Source organism: Rhinopithecus roxellana, chromosome 19 (genome assembly GCF_007565055.1).
Source record: "Rhinopithecus roxellana isolate Shanxi Qingling chromosome 19, ASM756505v1, whole genome shotgun sequence".
NCBI classification, from domain to species: Eukaryota; Metazoa; Chordata; class Mammalia; order Primates; family Cercopithecidae; genus Rhinopithecus; species Rhinopithecus roxellana.
This window is the reverse complement of record NC_044567.1, coordinates 22,008,847-22,020,027: the sequence shown is the minus strand read 5'-3', so window position 1 is coordinate 22,020,027 and position 11,181 is coordinate 22,008,847. Positions and strand designations below refer to the sequence as shown.

The following is an 11,181-nucleotide window of genomic DNA, read 5'->3' as shown; positions in this document are numbered from 1 at the left end:
CCTGGCGGCCGCGCATGCACAAAACACCGTCAGGAAGGGGCGGGTGCTCCCGAACCCGGAAGCGAGGGAACCCACGTGGGAGCTTGGGAGGGGGCGGTCGTAGCTCTCTAGTCCAGTTGTGGCTAGTGCGGTCTGTTTCTTCCTGTCCGAGAGAGCTCGGCGGAGGCAGCTGTCGAGTACCCTTCACCCCTGTGTTGGGAGCCTGGGAGCGAAGTGCGGCGTGGGTTACCGCTCCCGGGGACGCAGCAGGGGGCATCGAGTCCCTGGCGGGAGCTGCGCCATGGCACTGCTCTCGACCATCTGGGGTGCGACCTGGGGTCGCCTCGTCACCCGTCATTTCTCCCATGCAGCGCGGCGTGGGGAGCGGCCTGGTGGGGAGGAGCTAAGCCGCTTGCTGCTGGATGACCTGGTGCCGACCTCGCGGCTGGAGCTTCTGTTTGGCCTGTCCCCGTGTCTCCTGGCTCTGCGGGCCGCCCGCCGCTCCGTGGCCCGACTCCTGCTCCAGGCGGGTAAAGCCGGGCTGCAGGGGGAGCGGGCCGAGCTGCTCCGGATGGCCGAGGCGCGGGACATTCCAGTTCTGCGGCCCAGACGGCAGAAACTGGACACAATGTGCCGCTACCAGGTCCACCAGGGTGTCTGCATGGAGGTGAGCCCGCTGCGGCCCCGGCCTTGGAGTGCGGCCGGGGAGGCGAGCCCAGGCGACGACCCCCAGCAGTTGTGGCTCGTCCTCGAAGGGATCCAGGATCCCCGGAATTTTGGGGCTGTGCTGCGTTCCGCACACTTCCTCGGAGTGGATAAGATCATCACCAGCCGGAGAAACAGGCACGGACGTCCCTCATTCTCCATGTGCCCCAACTTGGAGATGCAGCCAAGTTCCTAAGCACCTTGGCCCTTGGGTGATCCCTTAGCCAGACTTACCTGTCCCAGAACTCTCACGCCTCTAGCCCTTGGGAACCCGGGGAGGGTAGGGAGCCGGGCTTGAGATGGCCCAGCCTAATGCGGGGAATGGGGAAACCTTGCAGCTGCCCGCTCACTCCAGTAGTCAGCAAGGCCAGCGCGGGGGCTATGGAGGTGATGGACGTGTTCTCCACCGATGACCTCACTGGATTTTTACAGGTAATGAGGGGCAAGAGGGGAAGGAACAGATATGAGCCCAGTTCAGCCTCTTCAAGGGGACGAAGCTAACCCCTGGCGAGGGAGAGAAAGGGGCATGTTGGCATCGCTTCCTTCGGCCTTCCAAATCCCTCTGGGGATGGGAGGGTCCTGGAGTATTTAAAACGGCAAATGGAGCATTATCTAAATTCTTCCTATCGTCGTACCCTTTCCTGCACCCCTTCCCAGGTATGCACCACTTTGCCTCTTCTGTAAGTCAGCCTCAGTGTCTCCTTGCCTACTAGGTCGGGCTTCAGTAAATGCATTTTGTTGTTGGTGGACAGGAAGCCTGAGTTCCTCGAATAGGGCACAGCTTGAAAGGATGTTTGAACAAGGAGATCAGTATGCCATTAATATCTAGCAAGGGACGAACCTTGGAAACACCCCTCTCCCATCCGTCTTCAGCTGTGCTTCCCTCGCTGGACACAAGGGGGCAGTATTGCTCCGCATTTGGAATCTCCTCTGACCATACCCACTGCCCCTAACCCCCACCCCATCTGCAGGGTGAGAAATTTCCCTCTCAAGAAGTGGGAGAGCTCTGGGGCGTGTCTAGAGAGCAATGCTGTCCGGTGAAAATGTAGTGCGAGAAACATAGGTAGTTTTAGCTTTTCTAGTAGCCACATTGAAAAGTAAAGAGATGACATTTTAAATAAATTGTACCCAGTATATCCAAAATAATATCAATTTAACATGTAATCATTTTAATTATTATTAATATTATTAATTTTTTGAGAGCGTTTCGCTCTTGTTGCCCAGGCTGGAGTGCAATGGCGCAATCTTGGCTCACTGCAACCTCTGCCTCCTGGGTTCAAGCGATTCTCCTGCTTCAGCCTTCCAAGTAGCTGGGATTACAGGCACACGCCACCATGCCGGGCTAATTTTTTTGTGTATGTTTAGATGGGGTTTCACCCTGTTGGTCGGGCTGGTCTTGAACTCGTGACCTCAAGCGATCCACTCACCTCGGCTTCCCAAAGTGCTGGGATTACAGGTGTGAGCCACCGCACCTGACCTTTTAAAAATATTATTAACGAAATATTTTACATTCCTTTAAAAAATGTTTTACATACAACACACCTCAATTTGAATTAACCACCTTTCAATTGCTTTATAGTCACATGTAGCTAATGGCTACTATATTGAACAACACATATCTAGAAGCAATTTTTTGGCGTCACCTTTTTGTAGGGAGCCCCTTTCTCCAAGCCTGATAGGAGATGAGGTTCCCACTCATCACTTCCAGCCCCTGAACAGGTAGCTTCTGAAAACACAGAAACACTGCAGAACATCCACTTAAGCTCCCGTCATCACATCTCCCTACTGTGTCTTCAGCATCTGGCCTGGAGAGTGTCGTCCGCCTGCTGCTGTGGAAGAGCTGGAGTTGCCCCAAGCAGGCGCTTGTGCTGGGGCTCTATCCCTTCCTGGGTACTCAGAGACACTGCTCTAGCAGTTTTCCTCCTCTCTCCTGCATCATCCACTTTTCTCTTACACTCTCTTCAGCATGCAAACAAACATTCCCTTCTCATGCTCTTGATCTCACACCAGTCAGCCCCTCCTCTCACACTGAATCAAAGGCCTCCTCAAGGTCACGGGTGGCCTCCATGTTGCTGCATTCCAGGGTCTGTTCTCAATTCTTTTCTGACTTGGCCCATCTGCAGCAGCTGGCACAGCTGACCACTCCTTCCTCCTTGAAACACTCTGCACCTGCTTTCCTTCTGCCTCACCATGTCCTGAGAGGCATTTTTAGTGGTTCTTCCTCAACCGCCTGACATCCAAGCATTAGCATTTCCCAGATTTTAGTGCTCGGGTCTCTTTTGTTGTTAAGAGATGGGGTCAGCTGGGCGCAGTGGCTCATGCCTGTAATCCCAGCACTTTGGGAGGCTGAGGGGCAGATCACGAGGTCAGGAGATTGAGACCATCCTGGCTAACATGGTGAAACCCTGTCTCTACTAAAAATACAAAAAATTAGCTGGATGTGGTGGTGGGTGCCTGTAGTCCCAGCTACTCCAGAGGCCGAGGCAGGAGAATTGCTTGAATCCGGGAGATGGAGGTTGCAGTGAGCTGAGATCGTGCCATTGCACTCCAGCCTGGGTGACAGAGTAAGCCTCCATGTCCAAAAAAAAAAAAAGAGATGGGGTCTTGGCCGGGCGTGGTTGTTGTTAAGAGATGCGGTTTGGCCAGGCATGGTTGCTCACGCCTGTAATCCTAGAACTTTGGGAGGTTGAGGCAGGTGGGTCACCTGAGGTCAGGAGTTCGAGACCAGCCTGGCCAAAATGATGAAATCCTGTCTCTACTAAAAATACAAAAATTACTTGGGCATGGTGGCGGGCACTTGTAATCCCAGCTACTCAGGAGGCTGAGGCAGGAGAATTGCTTGAACCCAGGAGGCGAGGTTGCAGTGAGCCGAGATTGCACTATTGTACTCCAACCTGGGCAATAAGAGCGAAACTATCTCAAAAAAAAAAAAAGAGAGAGAGATGGTGTCTTGCTGTGGGTCTTGCCACAGCCTGAAGTGGCAATGGCACAATCACAGCTCAGTACAGCCTCCGAATTCCTGGGCTCAACCCATCCTCTCACCTCAGCCTCCTGAGTAGTTGGAGATACCGGTGCACACCATTGCACCTAATTTCTTTCTCTCTCTTTTTTTTTTTTTTTGGTAGAGATGAAGTTTCACTTTGTTGCCCAGGCTGTTCTCAAACTTCTGGCTTCAAGAAGTCCTCCTGCCTTAGCCTCCCAAAGTGCTGGGATTACAGGCATGAGCCACCTCACCTGGTCCTGGATCTCTTTTCTGTATATGTTCATTTCTTTTTGGTCTCATCTAGTCTCATGGCTTTAAATACTATCTGAATTCAAATTTCCCCCCAAGTGTATACTCTAGCCTGGACCTTTGTTCTGAGTTCCAGATTCACACATCTAGTCGCCTACTCCACAGTTGTTGTTGTTTTGCTATCAGGTGGGCATTTCAAACGTAACATTTCTAAAGCTGAGCACCTGTTCCTTCTGGAGCAACCCCATCCCTTTGATTGTTTAGGTCAAAAACTTTGGCATCATCCTTAACTGAAGTTATTTCCGTATTATCACCCTTTCTCCCTATTTCCACTGCTACCACTCTGACCCAAGCAAGTCACCATCATCTATTGACCGTTATTGCAGAAACTTCCCACCTGGCCTCTTTGCTTCTGCTCTTGGCGCTCAGCACAGCAGGCAGAGTGATTCTGTTGAAGTCAGACCATGTTACTTCTCTGCTCAAAACCTTTCAAAGCCTCTGTACCGCTCAGATTCAAAGTCAAAGTCCTTCCAGTAGCCCTGGAGAGCGCCTACCTCGTGTGGCTGTTGTTCCCTCTTCTGTCTTGACGCCTCTCTTCCCACTGGTCACCTTACTGTTCTCAAACATGCCAGGGAGGCACCCGCCTCTGAGCTTGCTGGTCTTTCTGCCTAGAGTGCTCTTGCCCCAGATGCCTGCGTGGTGCTCCTCCTCCTCCTTCAGGTCTGCACTGAAATGTCACCTCAGTGAGTCCGTCCCCACCTGCCCTTCCACAAGGCTGGGATTTTGGTCCGTTTTGTTTTGTTCACTGCCCTGTCCCCAGTGCTTAGAACAGAGCCCATGCTAGATGCTTAATAACTATTGACTAATTGACTGGATCAGCAAATAAATGAATGTATGGGCAAGGCTGGGCCCCTCCTTGGCCAGAGCTCTGATGAAGAATTTTTTTTTTTTCTTTTTTTGATATGGGGTCTCACTCTGTCACCTAAGCAGGAGTGCCGTGGCACAATCTCGGCTCACTGCAACCTCCACCTCCTAGTCTCAGGAGATTCTCACGTCCTAGTCTCAAGAGAATCCCTCCTGAGTAGCAGGGATTACAGGTGCCCGCCACCAGGCCAGACTGATGTTTGTATTTTTAGTAGAGACAGAGTTTCACCATGTTGCCCAGGCTGGAGGTGATGGCGTGATCTCAGCTCGCTGCAACCTCCGCCTCATAGGTTCAAGCGATTCTCCTTCCTCGGGCTCCCAGGTAGCTGGGATTACAGACATGTGCCACCACACCCAGCTAGTTTTTCTGTGTTTTTAGTAGAGACGGGATTTCACCATGTTAGCCAGGGTGGTCTCAAACTCCTGACCTCAGGTGATCCTCCCACCTCAGCCTCCCAAACTGCTGGGATTACAGGCGTGAACTACTGCACCTGGCTTTTTTTTTTTTTTTTTTTTTTTTTTCTGAGCTTGAGTTTCACTCTTGTTGCCCAGGCTTGAGTGCAGTGGTGCAATCTCAGTTCACTGCAGCCTCTGCCTCCCAAGTTCAAGCGATTCTCCTGCCTCAGCCTCCCGAGTAGCTGGGATTACAGGCATGCGCCACCACGCCTGGCTAATTTTGTATTTTTAGTAGAGACGGGGTTTCTCCATGTTGGTTAGGCTGGTCTTGAACTCCTAACCTCAGGTGATCCTCCTGCTTGGTCTCCCAAAGTGCTGGGATTACAGGCATGAGCCACTGTACCTGGGCCAGGCTAGTCTTGAACTCCTGACCTCAGGTAATCTGCCTGCTTCAGCCTCCCAAAGTGCTAGAATTACAGGCTTGAGCCACCACGCCCGGCCTCTGATGAAGATTTGCTGAAGTAGAATATGAGAGCCAGGCGTGGTGGCTGATGCCTGTAATCCTAGCACTCTGGGAGGCCAAGGCGGGAGGATCGCTTGAAGCCAGGAGTTCCAGACCAACCTGGGCAACGTGGTGAAACGCCATCTCGAAAAAAAATTGCAAAAATTTTTTTTCTAACCGGGTGGTGTGGCAAGTGCCTATAGTCCCAGCTACTTGGGAGGCTGAGGTGGGAGGATCACCAGAGTCCCAGAGGTTGAGGCTGCAGTGAGCTGTGATCGTGCCACTGCACTCCAGCCTAAGCAGGAGTAAGACCCTATCTCAAAATTAAAATAAAAAAAGAATGAGAACATGTCTTCTTCCCCCTTTCAGACCAAAGCCCAGCAGGGCTGGCTCGTGGCCGGCACAGTGGGCTGCTCAAGGGCAGAGGATCCCCAGTCCTCCGAGATCCCCATCACGAGTTGCTTGGAGTTCCTCTGGGATCGGCCTACTCTCCTTGTGCTGGGTAGGTGGATGTCCCTGCTTTTGTGCCCAGATTACATTTCCCAAGCAATTGGATGTCCAGCTGGGCAACCCTAACCCTCGGCCCCATGCCCTGCAGGGAATGAGGGGTCAGGTCTGTCCCAGGAGGTGCAGGCCTCCTGCCAGCTTCTCCTCACCATCCTGCCCCGGCGCCAGCTGCCTCCTGGACTTGAGTCCTTGAACGTCTCTGTGGCTGCAGGTGAGTCTACTCCCCCTTCCCTTTCCTCTCTCCCTCTAATCATGCAGGTGGGATTTGATGCCCTCTAATCCCATTTGCTGGCTGTTTCTGTGCCTCAGTTGCTTTATATGCAAAGTGGGGAAATTATATCCTGTTGATGAAATGAGTGACTGCCTGACACATGTCTCGGTCTCTAAATATCATCCCTCTCCTCCGTCCTCTCTTCCCTTGTCCTTGTGTCTGTGCAGGAATTCTTCTTCACTCCATTTGCAGCCAGTGGAAGGGTTTCCCCACAGAAGGGGAGAGAAGGCAACTTCTCCAAGACCTGCAAGAACCCTCAGCCAGGTCTGAAAGACAGCGTGGCTCAGCACCCAGGGCTGTCTTCAGGATCAGAGAAAGAGAGGCAAAATGAGAGCTGACGTGGACTGTGCACAGTGTTCACATGCTGGAGTCAGGGACGGCCGCACCTGCCTCCGCCTGCTCCAGTGTGCAGGGGCCTCTGCCTGAGTGTGCACCAGGCCCATGTTTATTGACCACGGTCTCGTGGGGAAGGGGACTGCGGTGGAGACCAGAGGAAGCTGTTTCCTGTTGTGATGTTGGACCTGTAGTAGGACATGGTAGTTTGTTAATTTCCTTGGGAAGCCATGATGGCCTAGCATGGAGGGAATCTCCTCCCAGGCCCTGTCTGGAAGTTGAGGGGAAGTCTAGACATCTGCAGGGAGGCAGGCAGCCCAGCCCAGGGGACCCATTCCTCTTGAACCAGTCATTGCCTGTGGCAAATGTGTGTGTGAGAATGTGGGGGGTGGAGGGCAGGGCCCTGATGTGGGGTAGACAGTGCACACGTCAGGCCCACACACGGCCCCACCCTGGGGCCTTGAGCGCAGGTCTCATCTTTCTGTGCCTCGGGACTCTGCACCTACCTCACAGGGTTGTTGTGAGGCTCAAATAAAACATCCCTCAGCACCTGGGAGATTCTGGCCAATTCCTCCTTTAGGTGGCAGCCTCGCTCTTCAGTCCAGTCTTCAGTCAGCTTCCACAACCTCCTTGTGGGGAGACTCCTGGCTGCAGCCCCGTGAGAGGCAAGGGGAAATTAGCAAACACCTCTCACCCGACAGGGTCCCCCATGGGTGACTGAGTCGGTTCCCCTCAAGGGGAGGAACTGGGAGCAGGCTTGCCGTTGATTGTACAACCGAGACAGATTTGGCACTCCTCCCCTCGGGTCTCATGAAAGCAGCAGGAGCCAGTAGTGTGAGGAACATAGAAGTGTTTCTGTCCTGGTGGCACATTGGAACCACCTGGCATGCTTTACAAAAACCCAACACTGACACCAGAGAGTCTGACATGATGGGCGTGGCGCCACCTGACATCGGCTTTCGAAAGCGCCACCATTGGTCTAACGTGCAGCCAAGGCTGAGAACCACTAGGGCAGGTGGTCTCAACTTGCATACCCTTGGCATTTTGGGCCAGGTAAGTTTTTGTTGTGAGAGCCATCCTGTGCACTGTAGGATGTTTAGCAGAATCCCCCACCTATACTCACTAGATGCCTGTAGCATGACCCCCCATTGTGAAACCAGAAATGTCTCCAGACATTGCCAAATGGCTTCTGAGAGACAAAAATCTCCCCTCCTGGAGCGTGGCTTTGGAGGATAGCAACCCCGAAATTGCAGTCCTGACTGCTATATGACCTTGGGCGGGCTCCTTACCCGTCTGAGCCTCAGTGCCCTTCTGGGCGAAAGGGGAATAATCCTCCCTTCCTGGATTGTTGGGAGAATATGGAGGGCAATAGGAACTCAGTGCCTCATATGTATGAGGTGCTCAATAAATCGTACTCCCCTTTTCTCTGGAATCCATCTGCAATGGATTTTTCTCAGAATTCTAATGGCAATGCCAGTTTAGAGCAACACTTGAAATTGTTTAAAAAGGGTCTAAGCTCCTTGTTTTTTGAGACAGGGTCTCAGTCGGTTGCTCAGGCTGGAGTGCAGTGGCGCAATCTCGGCTCACTGCATCGTCTGCCTCCCAGGTTCAAGCGATTCTCCTGCCTCACCCTCCTGAGTGGCTGGGACTACAGACGTGCACCATGCCCAGCTAATTTTTATATTTTTTTGGTAGAGATACGGTTTCACTGTGTTGGCCAAGCTGGTCCCAAACTCCTGACGTCCCGTGATCTGCCCGCCTCAGCTTCCCAAAGTGCTGGTGTTACGGGTGAGACACCGTGCCTGGCCTAAAAAGGGCCTAAGATCTTTTCAAAGTCAAAGTTACGCCTCTCAAGAAAGAGGACAGAATTCCTTCATAAACTGCACTGATCAGCATCTGTCCCGCTTGAGCTCCCTGTCCCTGACTGCCACACAGGCTCTGACCCATCCCTGCTTCGTTCTTGGCCAAGCGCCTAGTGTAGTGATGTTTCACTTTGGCTTGTCATTGGGGTCAAGGAGGAGGATATTTTTAATATTTCAGAAGCCCAGAGGCACCTGACTGATTAAATCAGAATCTCTGGAGAAGGAGCCATGTGTTGGTTTTTTTCTTTTTTTGAGATGGAGTCTTGCTCTGTTGCCCAGACTGGCGTGCAGTGGCACAATCCTGGCTCACTGCAGCCTCCGTCTCCCGGGTTCAAGCGGTTCTCCTGCCTCATCCTTCCGAGTAGCTGGGATTACAGGCGTGAGCCACCACGCCCAGCTAATTTTTTGTATTTTTAGTAGAAATGGGGTTTCACTATGTTGGCCAGGCTGGTCTCGAACTCCTGACCTCAGGTGATCCTCCCACCTCGGCCTCCCAAAGTGCTGGGATTACAGGCATGAGCCACCACGCCCAGCCTACTGGCCAATATTTCTTAAAGCTACTTAGTTGATCTCATTGTGTGGCCAGGTTCAAGAATCAGTGGACTTTGAGCCACCCACTCATGTCCACGAAACTGCCTCTCATGCACACCTGTGCTTTTGAGCTCATGCCTGAAAGTTTAGGTGAGGGTGAGATTTCATCTGTCCCTCGGGTTCCAGAAGGTGCTCATGGGAGTCCTGGCTCTGTGGCTTTCCACTTAGATGGCTTCTCAGCCTCCTCATCTTGTGGATAGTACCATTATTACCAGCCCTATCTATACCCTTCCTTTTCAGCAGAAGTTTTAAAGATAAAATGAGAGAGTATCAGTAAAAGATGTTCTGTAAACGAGGACACTGCACCCCAGGACTAGCACACAATAATACAGACTTTGATGTGATGGTTAATTTTATGTATCACCTTGACTGGGCCATGGGTTGCCCAGATGTTTGGTCAAACATTCTGGATGTTTCTATGAGGCTGTTTTTGGAAGAGGTGAACGTTTACATTGGTAGACTAAGTCAAGCAGACCCCTAATGTGAGTGGGTCTCATCCATTCAGTTGAGGGCCTGAATAGAACAAAAAGTCTGACCTCTCCCAAGTCAGAGAAGCCTTCCTACCTTCAGACTAGACCTGAAATATCAGCTCTTCCTGGATTTCAAGCATTCTGGCCTTTGAATGGAGATGATACCATTGTTTTTCCTGGTTCTCAGGCCTTCAGACTCAGGCTGGAATGAAACCATCAGCTCTCGTGGGCGTCCAGCTTGCTGACTCACCCTACACATCTTGAGACTTGCCCGCCTCCATCAGTGCCTGAGCCAATTCCTTATAATCTCTTGAACACACACACAGTTGGTTCTGTTTCTCTGGAGAAACCTAATACACTTGATGAAAATGAATGTAGGTGTCCCAGTGCTCCCCGCCTATGGGGTGCAGAGTTGAGCTTGCTCTCTAGAACCAAGCCCAACATGGAACTTAGAAGTTGGAGTAGGGGCCACTCAGGTACCCCACCCCTCACAGACTCCTCCATGGTGGCTGGAACCCGATCTAACCTGCTCTGGGCATGCTGTTCATCAGCTTTCCCTGTCTGGGCCATCCAGAAGACTCTCCTGGGCTTAGTCAGGTACAGGGGGCTTCTCCCTGCTTCACTCCCTGGGCAGCAGGCTGGCTGGCCTCTGGGAAGACAGGTTCACTTAAACCAAAGGGGATTGAGGCTATAAATTACAGACCATGCACACATAGATGTGTGCTTATTTCCGGTATACAGGCAGTCCCCCCAACAAAGAGGGAGGGTCTGAGGTCCTAAGGATGAGGAGAGAGAGGTCTGATTCTCCTTTGAGCAGCCTCTGGTGCCTGGCACGGTGCCTGTACACTGAGTGGACACTGCTCAGCAAGCGTGGGTTAAGTACACAGGAGCTGGGGAGGCTGTGGCTGTGGTACGTAGAGGGGCTGAGTGGGGGTCCATCCCCTGCAGGGCAGAGTTGGAATGAAGTCAGAGGAGAGAGCAGTGGTGGTTAAAAGCAGGAGCCTGGCTGCTAGACAATGCTTGCTTTGAGTTCCAACTCTGTGGCTTGCTAGAAGTATAAATGTGGACATGTCCCTTAAATTCCAAGCCTCAGTTTTCATCGTCTATAAAATGGGGATGACAATGGTGTCCACTTCAAAAGATGGTGGTATGGATTAAAAGAGATCATCCACGTAAAACTCTCAGCCCTATGCCTGGGGGAGCACAGTAGCTGCTCCTCGAAGCCTCTAGGGCTAGATCTAGAGGTCAGGGCGCTGGGTTGTGCTTCTCAACCAACCTGGCCTCAATTTTCCCATAGGCTCTGGCTCCCTTCAGCTGCAGTGCACAATGATTTACCCCTGGGAACTGCTGGAAGGAGTTGAGGGAGGAGAGGGGTTGGAATGACATTTGTAGGAGCCCCCTTTGTCAGG

General features: G+C 52.2%; 1 protein-coding gene across 1 annotated transcript; it reads left to right on the top strand.

Annotated features, from left to right (window-relative positions):
- The first annotated feature begins 38 nt into the window (after nt 1-38).
- MRM1 (mitochondrial rRNA methyltransferase 1) lies at nt 39-7,398 on the top strand. Its single transcript, XM_010376875.2, is given in 6 exon segments — nt 39-822; nt 1,023-1,116; nt 6,108-6,240; nt 6,337-6,456; nt 6,684-6,789; nt 6,791-7,398. Coding segments are annotated over 6 exon segments (1,059 nt in total). The 5' UTR covers nt 39-280; the 3' UTR covers nt 6,855-7,398.
- The last annotated feature ends 3,783 nt before the right edge of the window (nt 7,399-11,181 follow it).